General features: G+C 49.0%; 1 protein-coding gene across 4 annotated transcripts in view; it reads left to right on the forward strand.

The window, feature by feature from the left end:
* KLHL10 (kelch like family member 10) overlaps positions 1 to 21,127 on the forward strand; it is a 48,289-nt gene that overhangs the window by 19,375 nt on the left and 7,787 nt on the right. For 3 of the 4 annotated variants that reach the window (XM_056519596.1, XM_056519595.1, XM_056519594.1), the window contains exon 4: positions 10,686 to 10,835. In XM_056519596.1, coding sequence (XP_056375571.1) covers positions 10,686 to 10,835 — 150 coding nt within the window. The remainder of the gene's footprint in view (positions 1 to 10,685; positions 10,836 to 21,127) is intronic. The other variant, XM_056519597.1, reaches the window with a different exon arrangement.

Genomic DNA, 21,127 nt, shown 5'->3' on the forward strand with positions numbered 1-21,127 from the left:
TTATTCCTTGTTACGTTCCTCAAGGGGTCTAGTTTCCAAAATGGTATGCCATGTGGGTATTTTTTGCTGTCATGGCACCATAGGGGCTTCCTAAATGCGACATGCCCCCGAGCAAAATTTGCTCTCAAAAAGCCAAATATGACTCCTTCTCTTCTGAGCATTTTAGTTCGCCCGTAGTGCACTTCAGGTCAACTTATGGGGTACCTCCATACTCAGAAGAGATGGGGTTACACATTTTGGGGGGTATTTTCTGCTATTAACCCTTGCATAAATGTGAAATTTGGGTGGAAACACATTTTTGTGACATTTTTTTAAACATTTTTTACATATGCAAAAGTCGTGAAACACCTGTGGGGTACTAAGGCTCACTTCATTCCTTGTTATGTTCCTCAAGGGGTCTAGTTTCCAAAATGGTATGCCATGTGTTTTTTTTCCTGTTCTGGCACCATAGGGGCTTCCTAAATGCAAGATGCCCCCCAAAAACCATTTCAGAAAAACGTACTCTCCAAAATCCCCTTGTCGCTCCTTCGCTTCTGAGCCCTCTACTGCGCCCGCCGAACAATTTACATAGACATATGAGGTATGTGCTTACTTAAGAGAAATTGGGCTACAAATATAAGTATACATTTTCTCCTTTTTCCCCTAGTAAAAATTCAAAAATTGGGTCTACAAGAACATGCGAGTGTAAAAAATGAAGATTGTGAATTTTCTCCTTCACTTTGCTGCTATTCCTGTGAAACACCTAAAGGGTTAAAATGCTGACTGGATGTCATTTTGAATACTTTGGAAGATGCAGTTTTTATAATGGGGTCATTTGTGGGGTATTTCTAAGATGAAGATCCTTCAAATCCACTTCAAACCTGAACTGGTCCCTGAAAAATTGTGATTTTGGAAATTTTATGAAAAATTGGAAAATTGCTCCTGAACTTTGAAGCCCTCTGGTGTCTTACAAAGGAAAACGCTTGTCAATTTTATGATGAAAACATAAAGTGGACATATTATATATGTGAATTAAAAAAAAAATATTTGGAATATCCATTTTCCTTACAAGCAGAGAGCTTCAAAGTTAGAAAAATGCAAAATTTTCAATTTTTTCATCAAATTTTGGAATTTTTCACTAAGAAACGATTCAAGTATCGACAAAATTTTACCAATAACATAAAGTAGAATATGTCACAAAAAAAAAAATCTCGGAATCAGAATGATAGGTAAAAGCATCCCAGAGTTATTAATGTTTAAAGTGACAGTGGTCAGATGTTCAAAAAACGCTCTGGTCCTAAGTGACACATTGGTGGGAAAAAATTAATTTCTCCTTTTTTCCTCCTGCTTTGCATAAGTTTGCTCCAAAAACGGTGAGGTCAAAATACTCATGACACCCCTGAATTAATTCCTTAGGGGGTCTAGTTTTCAAAATGGGGTAATTTTTTTTTTGGGGGGGGGGGGTTTCTATTGTTCTGGCAGATTATTCCTTTGGCAATTGTGCAATGGGGCCTGAGTTATTCCCAAGCAAAATTGATTCTCTGAAATCCTCTGGGGCCTCCTATCGTTTTGGACCCTGCCATATGTCCAGACTTCGAGTAAGGACCACAACGGGGATATTTCTGATCACATAAGAAATGGAGTTATAAGTTTTGTTGTACATTTTATTATTTTCATATGCACAGTACAAAATACCGTATTTATCGGGGTATACCACGCAACGGCCTATAACACGCACCCTCATTTTACCAAGGATATTTGGGTAAAAAAAGTTTTTTCCCCAAATATCCATGGTAAAATGAGGGTGCGTGTGTGTGCATGTATACCCCGATACATCCCCAGGAAAGGCAGGGGGAGAGAGGCCGTCGCTGCCCGCTTCTCTCCCCCTGCCTTTCCTGGGGTCTAGAGCCCTGCTGCTGGCCCTTCTCTCCCCCTGGCTATGGGCGCCGCTGCCCATTCTGTCCCCCTTACTATCGGTACCGATGCCCCATTGCCGGCGCCGACAGCCAGGGGGAGAGAAGGGGCAGCGGCACCCATTGCCCCGTTGCCTCTCCCCATCCCCGGTGGCATAATTACCTGGGTTGGGTCCGCGCTGCTGCAGGCCTCCGGCATGCATCCCCTGCGTCGTTGCTATACGTTGCCGTGCAGCGCATAGCAACGACGAAGGGGACGCACGCCGGAGGCATGCAGCAGCGCGGACCCGACCCAGGTAATTATGCCACCGGGGATGGGGGGAGGCAACGGGGCAGCGGCAACGGCAATGGGTGCCGCTGCCCCTTCTCTCCCCCTGGCCGGTACCGATTGTCACGATGCCGGCTGGCAGGTGGTGGATCCTCTGTGCCAGAGAGGGATTGGCGTGGACCGTGCTAGAGGATCGGTTCTAAGTCACTACTGGTATTCACCAGAGCCCGCCGCAAAGCGGGATGGTCTTGCTGCGGCGGTAGTGACCAGGTCGTATCCCCTAGCAACGGCTCAACCTCTCTGGCTGCTGAAGATAGGCGCGGTACAAGGGAGTAGACAGAAGCAAGGTCGGACGTAGCAGAAGGTCGGGGCAGGCAGCAAGGATCGTAGTCAGGGGCAACGGCAGAAGGTCTGGAATCACAGGCAAGGAACACACAAGGAACGCTTTCACTGGCACTAGGGCAACAAGATCCGGCGAGGGAGTGAAGGGGAAGTGAGGTGATATAGGGAAGTGCACAGGTGTAAACACTAATTGGAACCACTGCACCAATCAGCGGTGCAGTGGCCCTTTAAATCGCAAAGACCCGGCGCGCGCGCGCCCTAGGGAGCGGGGCCGCGCGCGCCGGGACAGAACTGACGGGGAGCGAGTCAGGTACGGGAGCCGGGGTGCGCATCGCGAGCGGGCGCTACCCGCATCGCGAATCGCATCCCGGCCGGAGGTGGTAACGCAGCGCCCCGGGTCCGTGGAACCGACCGGGGCGCTGCAGTGAGGGAAGTGTAGCGAGCGCTCCGGGGAGGAGCGGGGACCCGGAGCGCTCGGCGTAACAGTACCCCCCCCCTTGGGTCTCCCCCTCTTCTTGGTGCCTGAGAACCTGAGGATCAGACTTTTGTCCAGGATATTGTCCTCAGGTTCCCAGGACCTCTCTTCTGGACCACAACCCTCCCAATCCACTAAAAAAAAAGTTCTTCCCCTGACCTTTTTGGAGGCCAAGATCTCTTTGACAGAGAAGATGTCCGAGGAGCCGGAAACAGGAGTGGGGGGAACAGATTTAGGAGAAAAACGGTTGAGGATGAGAGGTTTAAGAAGAGAGACGTGAAAGGCATTAGGGATACGAAGAGAAGGAGGAAGAAGAAGTTTGTAAGAGACAGGATTAATTTGACACAAAACTTTAAAAGGACCAAGATAGCGTGGTCCCAACTTATAGCTCGGGACACGGAAACGGACATATTTAGCGGAGAGCCATACCTTGTCTCCAGGGGAAAAAATGGGAGGAGCTCTTCTTTTCTTATCTGCGAATCTCTTCATGCGAGAAGAAGCCTGTAAGAGAGAATTTTGGGTCTCTTTCCATATGGTGGAAAGATCACGAGAAATTTCATCCACAGCGGGCAGACCAGAGGGCAAGGGGGTAGGGAGGGGGGGAAGAGGGTGACGGCCGTACACCACGAAAAACGGAGATTTGGAGGAAGATTCAGAGATTCTGAAATTATACGAGAATTCGGCCCAAGGTAGAAGATCTGCCCAGTCATCCTGGCGGGAGGAAACAAAATGTCGTAAATAGTCACCCAAGATCTGGTTAATTCTCTCTACTTGTCCATTGGATTGAGGATGGTATGCAGAAGAAAAATTTAATTTAATCTTGAGTTGTTTACAGAGAGCCCTCCAGAATTTAGACACAAATTGGACGCCTCTATCCGAGACGATCTGTGTAGGCAACCCGTGAAGACGAAAAATGTGTACAAAAAATTGTTTAGCCAACTGAGGCGCTGAAGGAAGACCAGGAAGAGGGATGAAATGTGCCATTTTGGAGAATCGATCAACGACCACCCAAATAACAGTGTTGCCATGGGATGGGGGTAAGTCAGTAATAAAATCCATACCAATCAGAGACCAAGGTTGTTCGGGGACAGGAAGAGGATGAAGAAAACCAGCGGGCTTCTGGCGAGGAGTCTTATCCCGGGCACAGATAGTGCAGGCTCGCACAAAGTCCACCACATCAGTCTCAAGAGTCGGCCACCAATAGAAGCGAGAGATGAGTTGCACAGATTTCTTAATGCCCGCATGACCTGCGAGATGGGAGGAGTGACCCCATTTGAGGATCCCAAGGCGTTGGCGTGGAGAAACAAAGGTCTTTCCTGGAGGAGTTTGCCTGATGGAGGCTGGAGAAGTGGAAATCAGGCAGTCAGGAGGAATGATGTGTTGAGGAGAGAGTTCAATTTCAGAGGCATCTGAGGAACGAGAGAGAGCATCGGCCCTAATGTTCTTATCAGCAGGCCGAAAGTGAATTTCAAAATTAAATCGGGCAAAGAACAGAGACCACCTGGCCTGACGAGGATTCAGCCGTTGGGCAGACTGGAGGTAGGAGAGGTTCTTGTGATCGGTGTAAATAATAACTGGAAATCTTGATCCCTCCAGCAGATGCCTCCATTCCTCAAGTGCTAATTTAATGGCTAGAAGCTCTCGATCCCCGATGGAGTAGTTCCTCTCCGCCGGAGAGAAGGTCCTGGAAAAGAAACCACAAGTAACAGCATGCCCGGAAGAGTTTTTTTGTAGAAGGACAGCTCCAGCTCCCACTGAGGAGGCATCAACCTCCAATAGGAAGGGTTTAGATGGGTCAGGTCTGGAGAGCACGGGAGCCGAAGAAAAGGCAGACTTGAGTCGTTTAAAGGCGTCTTCCGCTTGAGGAGGCCAAGACTTGGGATCGGCATTTTTTTTTGTTAAAGCCACAATAGGAGCCACAATAGTAGAAAAATGTGGAATAAATTGCCTGTAATAATTGGCGAACCCCAAAAAACGTTGGATGGCACGGAGTCCGGAGGGGCGTGGCCAATCTAAGACGGCAGAGAGTTTATCTGGGTCCATTTGTAGTCCCTGGCCAGAGACCAAGTATCCTAGAAAAGGAAGAGATTGGCATTCAAACAGACATTTCTCTATTTTGGCATAGAGTTGATTATCACGAAGTCTCTGAAGAACCATACGGACATGCTGGCGGTGTTCTTCAAGATTGGCAGAAAAAATCAGGATATCGTCCAGATATACAACAACACAGGAGTATAGGAGATCACGAAAAATTTCATTAACAAAGTCTTGGAAGACGGCAGGGGCGTTGCATAGACCAAAGGGCATGACCAGATACTCAAAGTGTCCATCTCTGGTGTTAAATGCCGTTTTCCATTCATCCCCCTCTCTGATGCGGATGAGATTATAAGCACCTCTTAAGTCCAGTTTGGTAAAAATATGGGCACCTTGGAGACGATCAAAGAGTTCAGAGATAAGGGGTAGGGGGTAGCGGTTCTTAACCGTGATTTTATTAAGACCTCGGTAGTCAATGCAAGGACGTAGAGAGCCATCTTTTTTGGACACAAAGAAAAATCCGGCTCCGGCAGGAGAGGAGGATTTACGGATAAAGCCCTTTTTTAAATTTTCTTGGACGTATTCAGACATGGCAAGAGTCTCTGGGACGGACAGAGGATAGATTCTGCCCCGGGGTGGAGTAGTGCCCGGGAGGAGGTCAATGGGACAATCATAAGGCCTGTGAGGAGGTAGAGTCTCAGCTTGTTTTTTGCAAAAAACGTCCGCAAAGTCCATATAGGCCTTAGGGAGACCGGTTACATGAGGAAGCACAGGGACACGGCAAGGTTTACTGGGAACCGGTTTTAAGCAGTCCTTGGAACAAGAGGGCCCCCAACTCTTGATCTCCCCAGTGGACCAATCCAGGATTGGGGAATGGAGTTGAAGCCAGGGAAGTCCAAGAAGGATTTCAGAAGTGCAATTGGGGAGGACCAACAGTTCAATCCTCTCGTGATGAGATCCGATGCACATTAGAAGGGGCTCCGTGCGGAAACGTATAGTACAGTCCAATCTTTCATTGTTTACACAATTGATGTAGAGGGGTCTGGCGAGACTGGTCACCGGGATGTTGAACCTGTTGACGAGAGAGGCCAGGATAAAATTTCCTGCAGATCCAGAGTCCAAGAAGGCCACAGCAGAGAAGGAGAAGGCAGAGGCAGACAACCGCACAGGCACAGTAAGACGTGGAGAAGCAGAGTAGACATCAAGGACTGTCTCACCTTTGTGCGGAGTCAGCGGACGTCTTTCCAGGCGGGGAGGACGGATAGGACAATCCTTCAGGAAGTGTTCGGTACTAGCACAGTACAGGCAGAGATTCTCCATGCGGCGTCGTGTCCTCTCTTGGGGTGTCAGGCGAGACCGGTCGACCTGCATAGCCTCCACGGCGGGAGGCACAGGAACAGGTTGCAGGGGACCAGAGGAGAGAGGAGCCGGGGAGAAGAAACGCCTCGTGCGAACAGAGTCCATATCCTGGCGGAGCTCCTGACGCCGTTCGGAAAAACGCATGTCAATGCGAGTGGCAAGATGGATGAGTTCATGTAGGTTAGCAGGGATTTCTCGTGCGGCCAGAACATCTTTAATGTTGCTGGATAGGCCTTTTTTAAAGGTCGCGCAGAGTGCCTCATTATTCCAGGATAATTCTGAAGCAAGGGTACGGAACTGTACGGCATACTCGCCAACGGAAGAATTACCCTGGACCAGGTTCAACAGGGCAGTCTCAGCAGAAGAGGCTCGGGCAGGTTCCTCAAAGACACTTCGAATTTCCGAGAAGAAGGAGTGTACAGAGGCAGTGACGGGGTCATTGCGGTCCCAGAGCGGTGTGGCCCAAGCCAGGGCTTTTCCAGACAGCAGGCTGACTACGAAAGCCACCTTAGACCTTTCAGTGGGGAACTGGTCCGACATCATCTCCAAGTGTAATGAACATTGGGAAAGAAAGCCACGGCAAAACTTAGAGTCCCCATCAAATTTATCCGGCAAGGATAGTCGTATTCCAGAAGCGGCCACTCGCTGCGGAGGAGGTACAGGAGCTGGCGGAGGAGATGATTGCTGGAGCTGTGGTAGTAACTGTTGTAGCATAACAGTCAGTTGAGACAGCTGTTGGCCTTGTTGCGCAATCTGTTGTGACTGCTGGGCGACCACCGTGGTGAGGTCAGCGACAACTGGCAGAGGAACTTCAGCGGGATCCATGGCCGGATCTACTGTCACGATGCCGGCTGGCAGGTGGTGGATCCTCTGTGCCAGAGAGGGATTGGCGTGGACCGTGCTAGAGGATCGGTTCTAAGTCACTACTGGTATTCACCAGAGCCCGCCGCAAAGCGGGATGGTCTTGCTGCGGCGGTAGTGACCAGGTCGTATCCCCTAGCAACGGCTCAACCTCTCTGGCTGCTGAAGATAGGCGCGGTACAAGGGAGTAGACAGAAGCAAGGTCGGACGTAGCAGAAGGTCGGGGCAGGCAGCAAGGATCGTAGTCAGGGGCAACGGCAGAAGGTCTGGAATCACAGGCAAGGAACACACAAGGAACGCTTTCACTGGCACTAGGGCAACAAGATCCGGCGAGGGAGTGAAGGGGAAGTGAGGTGATATAGGGAAGTGCACAGGTGTAAACACTAATTGGAACCACTGCACCAATCAGCGGTGCAGTGGCCCTTTAAATCGCAAAGACCCGGCGCGCGCGCGCCCTAGGGAGCGGGGCCGCGCGCGCCGGGACAGAACTGACGGGGAGCGAGTCAGGTACGGGAGCCGGGGTGCGCATCGCGAGCGGGCGCTACCCGCATCGCGAATCGCATCCCGGCCGGAGGTGGTAACGCAGCGCCCCGGGTCCGTGGAACCGACCGGGGCGCTGCAGTGAGGGAAGTGTAGCGAGCGCTCCGGGGAGGAGCGGGGACCCGGAGCGCTCGGCGTAACACCGATAGTCAGGGGGACAGAACGGGCAGCGGCGCCGATAGCCAGGGGGAGAGAAGGGCCGGCAGCAGGGCTCTAGACCCCAGGAAAGGCAGGGGGAGAGAAGCTGGCAGCGACGGCCTCTCTCCCCCTGCCTTTCCTGGGGGTGTATCGGCGTATAACACGCACATAGACTTTAGGCTAAAAATTTTAGCCTAAAAAGTGCGTGTTATACACCGATAAATACGGTAAATGACTTTACAGTGACACATTTGTGCAAAAAACTGAATTTTTCCTTTTTTTCCTCCCGCTTTGCATAAGTTTGCTCCAAAAACTGTGAGGTCAAAATACTCATCACACCCCTGGAAGAATTCCTTAGGGGGTCTAATTTTCAAAATGGGGTCATTTGGGGGGGGGGGGGGTGTTCATCATTGTTATCATAATGAGCTTTTACAAAATGTTTAAAAATGCTAGCTAATAAAGTTTGAAGTCTTATAAAGTATTCAAATTTTTTTTTTTAACTGATGGCAAAATAAAGTAAAAAAATTGAAATATGTAACTGAAAAAAAAATTCATAGTATATAGATACTTACTTCATATATAACAGTTGAAAGTAGCAAAAAACTTAAATTTTTTAAAATTTCTTGCAAACTGATATTTTTCGCCAATTTATAAAAATGTTATCACTTTTTTTTTACACGTAAATGAAGTACAATATGTCACAAAAAACTATCTTGGAATTGCGTTGATAAGTAAAAGCGTTCAAAAGTTATTACCACATAAAGAGACACATGTCAGATTTGAAAAAAAGGCATTGGTCATTAAAGGGGTACTCCGGTGAAAAACTTTTTTTTTTTTTTTAAATCAACTGGTGCCAGAAAGTTAAACAGATTTGTAAATTACTTCTATTAAAACATCTTAATCCTTCCTGTACTTATTAGCTGCTGAATACTACAGCGGAAATTCTTTTCTTTTTGAAACACAGAGCTCTCTGCTTACATCACGAGCACAGTGCTCTCTGCTGACATCTCTGTCCATTTTAGGAACTGCTCAGAACAGCATATGTTTGCTATGGGGATTTCCTTTTACTCTGGCAGTTCCTAAAATGGACAGAGATGTCAGCAGAGAGCACTGTGCTCGTGATGTCAGCAGACAGCTCTGTGTTTCAAACGGAAAATAATTTCCTCTGTAGTATTCAGCAGCTAATAAGTACAGGAAGGATTAAGATTTTTTAATAGAAGTAATTTACAAATCTGTTTAACTTTCTGGCACCAGTTGATTTAAAAAAAAAAAAGTTTTTCACCGGAGTACCCCTTTAAGATCAAAACAGGCTGTTGAGTAAAGGGGTTAAAAGTGCTCAAAAAAGGCGGTTATGACCTGGCTTTGACTTACAACATTTTGAAGGGTTTGTGTCTTTTTTATGCCTATGTGTGCCATTTGCACATCATAAATTCTTGACCACTGCAAAGGGAAAACTAAAATTTGCTTAGGTAAGGCTGTTTCCAACTTTATGCGTGCCCACAAAAGTCCCCAAAATCGTGCTTAGGCGCATGTGAGACTATTTGTGCGCCAGGAGAAAGCAAAAAAGAAAAAAATGCTTTAAATGCAATGATTAATCTCCCCCATTGTCTTTTTGGAAGGTAAAAATTCAGCCTATTCGAAGCTCGGTTTTCACTCTGATACTCTGAGATCTTATATAGACAGGGCTGTGTCTTCCTAAATCCTGTCTAATCAGCTGAATTTTCCACAGCTGACTTCAATCAAGGTGTAGAAACATCTCAGAGATGATCAAGAGAAATGAGAGCAAACCCCCCCCCCCCAAGCTAAATTTCAAGTTTCATAGCAAAGGGTCTGTAAACCAAAGTTTAGTTTTTCCTTTATACCCCAGAGAGCAAAGTAAAAACAGAATTTTAGAAATGTTTGCAATCTTTGAGATATAAAAATGTATCTGCTATCCTAAGGGTGCGTTCACACGTCGGAATTCTCGCGGATGAATTCCGCGAGCTGAGCTTCCGCCTGGCGGCCGCCACCGATAGGACTTTGGCGCTAGGGCCGCGGGGCACTGAGCAGTCACCATTGACGGCTATGCAGTGCTCGCGGAATCCGCGCAAAGAATGAACATGTTCTTTCTTTGCGCGGAACACTTTCAGCGGCGGAAATGTCGGCTGCTGAAATTCCGCAGTGTGAACGGGTCTCGCGGAAACCCGTTCACACTAATGTTAAAGTTCACACCGCGGAATTCCGTAGTGTGAACGGGGCCTAAGATAGGGAAAAGTGTCAGATTACTGGGGGTCCCACCGCTAGGACCTTCCGTGATCTCCTGTACAGGGCCCCGGCTCTCCATCTAAATGAAGTTTGTCAACCACCGCACAAAGCAATGGCCAACATTCCCCCTTCATGCAGCTCTACAGGAGAGCTGGAGATTTCCTAGTGCAGCGTTCCAGCTCTCCCATAGAGAAGCATCGAGGGGGCGTTTTAGCCATCGCTTCATGTGGTGGTTGACACGCCCCATTCAGGAGCAGAGCAGGAGATCATGGTGGGTCCCAGTGGTCGGACTGGCACAATCTGACACTTATCCCCTATCCTTAGGACTTTTTCTATCTTGAAGATCTCTTTTTAATAAAATTGCAAACATTTCTAAAATTCTGTTTTCACTTGTATCCACTTGTATCCAGGGGGTATCCAGAGCAAAATAATTGAGTAAAACTTTATTTATTTATTTTTTAACTTAGGCACAAGGCTGCAACATAGCAAAATGTGTAATATAATAAAAAATGATGTCTGTTTTTTTATACAGATATATATATGTGGAGGATTCAATGGAAATGAATGTTTATTCACTGCCGAGATGTACAACCCTGCTACAAAACAATGGAATATGATCACTCCAATGATGACCAGGCGTAGTGGAGTGGGAGTTATTGCCTATGAAGAAAAAGTGTATGTGGTATGGACTCCTATATAATACCTGTTATTAGGCATGCAAACCATGAAAATGTGAAAGCTTACGCATTCAATAATCAATTACTTACTTGTTGCAGGATGGTAAAGAGGTATTCCGGGCTAAAACATCTTATCCTCTATCGAAAGGATATAAGATGTCTGATCGCGGGGGGCACGCCGCTGGGACCCCCCGCCATCTCCCTACAGCAGCCCGCATTCTATGCATAGCTGCGTCTGCAGTTTCGGAAACCGAGCTTCCCAGACGGGGACATGAGGTCATGCCATGCCCCTCCATTCATGTCTATGGGAGGGGGCATTGCGGCCGTTACACCCCCTCCCATAGAAATTAATGGCGGGGGCGTGGCGTGACGTCATGTCCCCGTCTCAGAAGCCAGCGGTTTCCGAAACTGCAGACGCAACTATGCATAGAATGCGAGTTGCTGCAGGAATATCGCGGGGGGTCCCAGCGGCAGGCCCCCCGCGATCAGACATCTTATCCCCTATCCTTTCGATAGGGGATAAGATGTTTTTGCCCGGAATACCCCTTTAAGGACTCAGCGTTTTTAGTTTTTGCATTTTCGTTTTTTCCTCCTTACCTTTTAAAAATCATAACCCTTTCAATTTTCCACCTAAAAATTAATATTATGGCTTATTTTTTGCACCATCAATTCTACTTTGTAGTGACATTAGTTATTTTACCCAAAAATCCACGGCAAAACTGAAAAAAATATATAATTGTGCGACAAAATTGAAGAAAATACACCATTTCGTAATTTTTGGGACTTCCGTTTCTACGCAGTGCATTTTTCGGTAAAAATAACACCTTATCATTATTTTGTAGGTCCATATGGTTAAAATGATACCCTACTTATATAGGTTTGATTTTGTCATAATTCTGAAAAAGATCATAACTACATGCAGGAAAATGTATATGTTTAAAAATATCCTCTTCTGACCCCTATATGGGGATGTATGAGGGCTCATTTTTTGAAGTTTTTATCGGTACCATTTTTGTTTTGATTGGACTTTTTGTTCGCTTTTTATTCATTTTTTTTAATGGTATATAAAGTGACCAAAAATAAGCTATTTTGGACTTTAGAATTTTTTCACGTGTACACCATTGACCGTGGGGTTTAATTAACGATATATTTTTATAGTTTGGACATTTACGCATGCGGCGAAGCTGGATGTGGATCCTCTAACCTGTGTGGCTCATGACTTGGACCGTATCGGGGAGCAGAGTCTAAGGTGCCACTGGTCTTCACCAAAGCCCGCCGCAAGGCAGGATGGGCTTGCTGTGACAGGCGACACCCAGGTCGCTACCCCCGAGACGGCTTGACCACACAGGTAGCTGGGCAAGGTGAGGTACAGGAGGATAAGGCAGTAGTGGAGTCAACGTAGTAAAAGGTCAAGGCAGGCGGCAAGGTCCAGAGTCAAATAATGTAGCGGAAGGTCTGGGTACATGGAAAAGGCAAACAGGCTATAGGGAACGCTTAATCTCAGGCTAGGGGCACTGAAGATCTAGCAGGGAAGTGTGGGAGGTGCAGGGACTTTATAAGTAGTGTTGAGCGGCATAGGCCATATTCGAATTCGCGAATATTCGCGAATATATGGACGAATATTCATCATATATTCGCGAATATTCGCATATTCGTTATATTCTCGTTTTATTTTCGCATATGCGTAAATTCGCGTATGCGAAAATTAACATATGCGAATATTAGCATATACAAAATTAGCATACGCGAAAATGCGCATATGCGAATATTAGCATATGCGCATTTTCACATATGCGAATTTTCGCACGCCAGTCTCACACAGTAGTATTACAGCCTTCTTTACACCACACAAGCTGGAAGCAGAGAGGGATGATCACTGTGATGTGTACTGTGAAAAAAATAAATAAATAAATAAAAAAACGAATATTCGTAATTACGAATATATAGCGCTATATTCGCGAAATTCGCGAATTCGCGAATATGCGATATTCGCAAATAATATTCGAATTGCGAATATTCGTGAGCAACACTATTTATAAGGTAGTGTCAGGTGCAAACAGAAATTATGGGCGTACTGGCCCTTTAAATCTCAGAGCTCTGTTGCGCGCGCCCTAGAAGACGGGGGCTTGTTCGACTGAGCCGAGACACAGGAGTGGAAGCGGCAGCAGTACAGGGTGAGTAACGGGCTGGGATTCTCATGTGGGCCCGTCCCGCGAAACAAATCCTGACCCCCCCTGGCAGCCAGGGACAGGCTGGGATAACAATACCCCTCCCTTTGGTCTCCCCCTCTTTTTTGAGGACAAGAACATGTGAATAAGGTCACGGTCTAGAATTTTGTCATGCGGCTCCCAAGATCTTTCTTCTGTGCCAAATCCTTCCCAATGCACAAGGAAAAAAAGTTTTCCTCTGACCAACTTGGAGTCCAAAATTTCTTTGACCACATAAACATCGGAGGTACCAGAGATTGGAGTAGGAGTGATTACTTTTTTAGAGAAGCGGTTATGAATAACAGGTTTCAAGAGGGATACATGAAAGGAATTCTGGATCCGGAGAGAAGAGGGCAGATGGAGAGAATAAGCCGCAGGGTTTAAACATTTTTTGATTTTGTAGGGACCCAGTTTATAACACGGAACTGTTACGCCGAGCGCTCCGGGTCCCCGCTCCTCCCCGGAGCGCTCGCTACACTTCCCTCACTGCAGCACCCCGGTCGGTTCCACGGACCCGGGGCGCTGCGTTACCACCTCCGGCCGGGATGCGATTCGCGATGCGGGTAGCGCCCGCTCGCGATGCGCACCCCGGCTCCCGTACCTGACTCGCTCCCCGTCAGTTCTGTCCCGGCGCGCGCGGCCCCGCTCCCTAGGGCGCGCGCGCGCCGGGTCTTTGCGATTTAAAGGGCCACTGCACCGCTGATTGGTGCAGTGGTTCCAATTAGTGTTTACACCTGTGCACTTCCCTATATCACCTCACTTCCCCTTCACTCCCTCGCCGGATCTTGTTGCCCTAGTGCCAGTGAAAGCGTTCCTTGTGTGTTCCTTGCCTGTGATTCCAGACCTTCTGCCGTTGCCCCTGACTACGATCCTTGCTGCCTGCCCCGACCTTCTGCTACGTCCGACCTTGCTTCTGTCTACTCCCTTGTACCGCGCCTATCTTCAGCAGCCAGAGAGGTTGAGCCGTTGCTAGGGGATACGACCTGGTCACTACCGCCGCAGCAAGACCATCCCGCTTTGCGGCGGGCTCTGGTGAAAACCAGTAGTGACTTAGAACCGATCCTCTAGCACGGTCCACGCCAATCCCTCTCTGGCACAGAGGATCCACCACCTGCCAGCCGGCATCGTGACAGTAGATCCGGCCATGGATCCCGCTGAAGTTCCTCTGCCAGTTGTCGCTGACCTCACCACGGTGGTCGCCCAGCAGTCACAACAGATTGCGCAACAAGGCCAACAGCTGTCTCAACTGACTGTTATGCTACAACAGTTACTACCACAGCTCCAGCAATCATCTCCTCCGCCAGCTCCTGTACCTCCTCCGCAGCGAGTGGCCGCTTCTGGAATACGACTATCCTTGCCGGATAAATTTGATGGGGACTCAAAGTTTTGCCGTGGCTTTCTTTCCCAATGTTCATTACACTTGGAGATGATGTCGGACCAGTTCCCCACCGAAAGGTCTAAAGTGGCTTTCGTAGTCAGCCTGCTGTCTGGAAAAGCCCTGGCTTGGGCCACACCGCTCTGGGACCGCAATGACCCCGTCACTGCCTCTGTACACTCCTTCTTCTCGGAAATTCGAAGTGTCTTTGAGGAACCTGCCCGAGCCTCTTCTGCTGAGACTGCCCTGTTGAACCTGGTCCAGGGTAATTCTTCCGTTGGCGAGTATGCCGTACAGTTCCGTACCCTTGCTTCAGAATTATCCTGGAATAATGAGGCACTCTGCGCGACCTTTAAAAAAGGCCTATCCAGCAACATTAAAGATGTTCTGGCCGCACGAGAAATCCCTGCTAACCTACATGAACTCATCCATCTTGCCACTCGCATTGACATGCGTTTTTCCGAACGGCGTCAGGAGCTCCGCCAGGATATGGACTCTGTTCGCACGAGGCGTTTCTTCTCCCCGGCTCCTCTCTCCTCTGGTCCCCTGCAACCTGTTCCTGTGCCTTCCGCCGTGGAGGCTATGCAGGTCGACCGGTCTCGCCTGACACCCCAAGAGAGGACACGACGCCGCATGGAGAATCTCTGCCTTTACTGTGCTAGTACCGAACACTTCCTGAGGGATTGTCCTATCCGTCCTCCCCGCCTGGAAAGACGTCCGCTGACTCCGCACAAAGGTGAGACAGTCCTTGATGTCTACTCTGCTTCTCCACGTCTTACTGTGCCTGTGCGGATGTCTGCCTCTGCCTTCTCCTTCTCTGCTGTGGCCTTCTTGGACTCTGGATCTGCAGGAAATTTTATCTTGGCCTCTCTCGTCAACAGGTTCAACATCCCGGTGACCAGTCTCGCCAGACCCCTCTACATCAATTGTGTAAACAATGAAAGATTGGACTGTACTATACGTTTCCGCACGGAGCCCCTTCTAATGTGCATCGGATCTCATCATGAGAGGATTGAACTGTTGGTCCTCCCCAATTGCACTTCTGAAATCCTTCTTGGACTTCCCTGGCTTCAACTCCATTCCCCAATCCTGGATTGGTCCACTGGGGAGATCAAGAGTTGGGGGCCCTCTTGTTCCAAGGACTGCTTAAAACCGGTTCCCAGTAAACCTTGCCGTGTCCCTGTGCTTCCTCATGTAACCGGTCTCCCTAAGGCCTATATGGACTTTGCGGACGTTTTTTGCAAAAAACAAGCTGAGACTCTACCTCCTCACAGGCCTTATGATTGTCCCATTGACCTCCTCCCGGGCACTACTCCACCCCGGGGCAGAATCTATCCTCTGTCCGTCCCAGAGACTCTTGCCATGTCTGAATACGTCCAAGAAAATTTAAAAAAGGGCTTTATCCGTAAATCCTCCTCTCCTGCCGGAGCCGGATTTTTCTTTGTGTCCAAAAAAGATGGCTCTCTACGTCCTTGCATTGACTACCGCGGTCTTAATAAAATCACGGTTAAGAACCGCTACCCCCTACCCCTCATCTCTGAACTCTTTGATCGTCTCCAAGGTGCCCATATTTTTACCAAACTGGACTTAAGAGGTGCTTATAATCTCATCCGCATCAGAGAGGGGGATGAATGGAAAACGGCATTTAACACCAGAGATGGACACTTTGAGTATCTGGTCATGCCCTTTGGTCTATGCAACGCCCCTGCCGTCTTCCAAGACTTTGTTAATGAAATTTTTCGTGATCTCCTATACTCCTGTGTTGTTGTATATCTGGACGATATCCTGATTTTTTCTGCCAATCTTGAAGAACACCGCCAGCATGTCCGTATGGTTCTTCAGAGACTTCGTGATAATCAACTCTATGCCAAAATAGAGAAATGTCTGTTTGAATGCCAATCTCTTCCTTTTCTAGGATACTTGGTCTCTGGCCAGGGACTACAAATGGACCCAGATAAACTCTCTGCCGTCTTAGATTGGCCACGCCCCTCCGGACTCCGTGCCATCCAACGTTTTTTGGGGTTCGCCAATTATTACAGGCAATTTATTCCACATTTTTCTACCATTGTGGCTCCTATTGTGGCTTTAACAAAAAAAAATGCCGATCCCAAGTCTTGGCCTCCTCAAGCGGAAGACGCCTTTAAACGACTCAAGTCTGCCTTTTCTTCGGCTCCCGTGCTCTCCAGACCTGACCCATCTAAACCCTTCCTATTGGAGGTTGATGCCTCCTCAGTGGGAGCTGGAGCTGTCCTTCTACAAAAAAACTCTTCCGGGCATGCTGTTACTTGTGGTTTTTTTTCCAGGACCTTCTCTCCGGCGGAGAAGAACTACTCCATCGGGGATCGAGAGCTTCTAGCCATTAAATTAGCACTTGAGGAATGGAGGCATCTGCTGGAGGGATCAAGATTTCCAGTTATTATTTACACCGATCACAAGAACCTCTCCTACCTCCAGTCTGCCCAACGGCTGAATCCTCGTCAGGCCAGGTGGTCTCTGTTCTTTGCCCGATTTAATTTTGAAATTCACTTTCGGCCTGCTGATAAGAACATTAGGGCCGATGCTCTCTCTCGTTCCTCAGATGCCTCTGAAATTGAACTCTCTCCTCAACACATCATTCCTCCTGACTGCCTGATTTCCACTTCTCCAGCCTCCATCAGGCAAACTCCTCCAGGAAAGACCTTTGTTTCTCCACGCCAACGCCTTGGGATCCTCAAATGGGGTCACTCCTCCCATCTCGCAGGTCATGCGGGCATTAAGAAATCTGTGCAACTCATCTCTCGCTTCTATTGGTGGCCGACTCTAGAGACTGATGTGGTGGACTTTGTGCGAGCCTGCACTATCTGTGCCCGGGATAAGACTCCTCGCCAGAAGCCCGCTGGTTTTCTTCATCCTCTACCTGTCCCCGAACAACCTTGGTCTCTGATTGGTATGGATTTTATTACTGACTTACCCCCATCCCATGGCAACACTGTTATTTGGGTGGTCGTTGATCGATTCTCCAAAATGGCACATTTCATCCCTCTTCCTGGTCTTCCTTCAGCGCCTCAGTTGGCTAAACAATTTTTTGTACACATTTTTCGTCTTCACGGGTTGCCTACACAGATCGTCTCGGATAGAGGCGTCCAATTTGTGTCTAAATTCTGGAGGGCTCTCTGTAAACAACTCAAGATTAAATTAAATTTTTCTTCTGCATACCATCCTCAATCCAATGGACAAGTAGAGAGAATTAACCAGATCTTGGGTGACTATTTACGACATTTTGTTTCCTCCCGCCAGGATGACTGGGCAGATCTTCTACCTTGGGCCGAATTCTCGTATAATTTCAGAATCTCTGAATCTTCCTCCAAATCTCCGTTTTTCGTGGTGTACGGCCGTCACCCTCTTCCCCCCCTCCCTACCCCCTTGCCCTCTGGTCTGCCCGCTGTGGATGAAATTTCTCGTGATCTTTCCACCATATGGAAAGAGACCCAAAATTCTCTCTTACAGGCTTCTTCTCGCATGAAGAGATTCGCAGATAAGAAAAGAAGAGCTCCTCCCATTTTTTCCCCTGGAGACAAGGTATGGCTCTCCGCTAAATATGTCCGTTTCCGTGTCCCGAGCTATAAGTTGGGACCACGCTATCTTGGTCCTTTTAAAGTTTTGTGTCAAATTAATCCTGTCTCTTACAAACTTCTTCTTCCTCCTTCTCTTCGTATCCCTAATGCCTTTCACGTCTCTCTTCTTAAACCTCTCATCCTCAACCGTTTTTCTCCTAAATCTGTTCCTCCCACTCCTGTCTCCGGCTCCTCGGACATCTTCTCTGTCAAAGAGATCTTAGCCTCAAAAAAGGTCAGAGGAAAAACTTTTTTTTTAGTGGATTGGGAGGGTTGTGGTCCAGAAGAGAGGTCCTGGGAACCTGAGGACAATATCCTGGACAAAAGTCTGATCCTCAGGTTCTCAGGCCCCAAGAAGAGGGGGAGACCCAAGGGGGGGGGTACTGTTACGCCGAGCGCTCCGGGTCCCCGCTCCTCCCCGGAGCGCTCGCTACACTTCCCTCACTGCAGCACCCCGGTCGGTTCCACGGACCCGGGGCGCTGCGTTACCACCTCCGGCCGGGATGCGATTCGCGATGCGGGTAGCGCCCGCTCGCGATGCGCACCCCGGCTCCCGTACCTGACTCGCTCCCCGTCAGTTCTGTCCCGGCGCGCGCGGCCCCGCTCCCTAGGGCGCGCGCGCGCCGGGTCTTTGCGATTTAAAGGGCCACTGCACCGCTGATTGGTGCAGTGGTTCCAATTAGTGTTTACACCTGTGCACTTCCCTATATCACCTCACTTCCCCTTCACTCCCTCGCCGGATCTTGTTGCCCTAGTGCCAGTGAAAGCGTTCCTTGTGTGTTCCTTGCCTGTGATTCCAGACCTTCTGCCGTTGCCCCTGACTACGATCCTTGCTGCCTGCCCCGACCTTCTGCTACGTCCGACCTTGCTTCTGTCTACTCCCTTGTACCGCGCCTATCTTCAGCAGCCAGAGAGGTTGAGCCGTTGCTAGGGGATACGACCTGGTCACTACCGCCGCAGCAAGACCATCCCGCTTTGCGGCGGGCTCTGGTGAAAACCAGTAGTGACTTAGAACCGATCCTCTAGCACGGTCCACGCCAATCCCTCTCTGGCACAGAGGATCCACCACCTGCCAGCCGGCATCGTGACAGGAACTTTAAAACAGATGTACTTGGAAGACAACCACACTTTGTCCCCTGGAGAGAATTCTGTAGGAGGACGTCTTTTCTTGTCCGCTTGTGATTTCATACGAATCTGGGAAGGCAATATGGGAGGGCAATCCATGCAGGCAGAAGATAGGGCAGAGGAACAACTTGGCAAGCTGTGGTGCAGAGGGTAATACCGGTAATGGCACAAAATGAGCCATTTTAGAGAATCTATCCACAACAACCCAAATTACAGTATTTCTGCCAGAAGAGGAAAGATCAGTGATAAAGCCCATTGCAATATCGGTCCAGGGCTGCTTTGGAACTGACAAAGCATGTAGTAGACCAGCAGGCTTGGAACGGGGGGTCTTGTCCTGGGCACAAACTGAACAAGCTCGTACAAAGTCAACGACATCCTGTTTTAGAGTGGACCACCAATATTGTCGGGCGATGAGCTGTATGGACTTACGTATTCCAGCATGACCTGCCAATAAAGAGGAATGACCCCATTTCAGGACTCAGAGTCTTAAATGAGGAGGTACATAAGTCTTCCCTGGTGGTAAATGCTGAAGACACGCTGGCGTTGCTGATATGAGACGATCTGGGGAAATAATATGCTGAGAATCGGATTCCAGGCCTTGAACATCGGAGGATCTGGACAGAGCATCAGCATGAAGATTCTTCTCAGCAGGACAAAAGTGGATAAGGAAGTTAAACCTGGAGAAAAACAGAGACCAACGAGCCTGTCGGGGGGTTGAGCCGATGAACAGACTGAAGATAGAGCAAGTTCTTGTGATTGTAATAGATAGTAAGCGGGTGTACAGAGCCTTCCAAGAGGTGACGCCATTCTTCCAATGCCAACTTAATAGCCAAGAGCTTGTGATCTCCGATGGTGTAATTTCTCTCCGCAGGGGAGAAGGTTTTGGAGAAAAATCTGCAGGTTAAAGGTCTCCCCTTAGACTTCTGTGTCAACACTGCACCTGCTCCAACAGACAAAGCATCTACTTCCAAGATAAATGGCTTGCTAGGATTGGGTCTAGACAGAACAGGAGCCCAAGCGAAAACAGACTTTAACTGTTTGAAAGCTTCTTCAGCCTCAGGAGTCCAGACTCTTGGATTTCCAGTCTCCTTGGTAAGCGAGACAATACTGTCGATAGTAATTGGCAAATTGGCAAAGCCGAGAAAGCAGTTCTTTACCCTAATTTTATTCAGACCACGGTAGTCGATGCAAGGTCACAGAGACCTGTCTTTCTTTTTCACGAAGAAGAAACCAGCTCCGGCAGGGGAAGAGGACTTCCTGATGAATGGCTTCTTGTCACGATGCCGGCTGGCAGGTAGTGGATCCTCTGTGCCAGAGAGGGATTGGCGTGGACCGTGCTAGTGGACCGGTTCTAAGCCACTACTGGTTTTCACCAGAGCCCGCCGCAAAGCGGGATGGTCTTGCTGCGGCGGTAGTGACCAGGTCGTATCCACTAGCAACGGCTCACCTCTCTGGCTGCTGAAGATAGGCGCGGTACAAGGGAGTAGGCAAAAGCAAGGTCGGACGTAGCAGAAGGTCGGGGCAGGCAGCAAGGATCGTAGTCAGGGGCAACGGCAGAAGGTCTGGAAACACAGGCAAGGAACACACAAGGAACGCTTTCACTGGCACTAAGGCAACAAGATCCGGCAAGGGAGTGCAGGGGAAGTGAGGTGATATAGGGAAGTGCACAGGTGAACACACTCATTGGAACCACTGCGCCAATCAGCGGCGCAGTGGCCCTTTAAATCGCAGAGACCCGGCGCGCGCGCGCCCTAGGGAGCGGGGCCGCGCGCGCCGGGACAGAACAGACGGAGAGTGAGTCAGGTAGGGGAGCCGGGGTGCGCATCGCGAGCGGGCGCTACCCGCATCGCGAATCGCATCCCGGCTGGCAGCGGAATCGCAGCGCCCCGGGTCAGAGGACGTGACCGGAGCGCTGCCGCGGGGAGAGTGAAGCGAGCGCTCCGGGGAGGAGCGGGGACCCGGAGCGCTCGGCGTAACAGTACCCCCCCCCTTGGGTC

Source organism: Hyla sarda, chromosome 5 (genome assembly GCF_029499605.1).
Source record: "Hyla sarda isolate aHylSar1 chromosome 5, aHylSar1.hap1, whole genome shotgun sequence".
NCBI lineage: Eukaryota > Metazoa > Chordata > Amphibia > Anura > Hylidae > Hyla > Hyla sarda.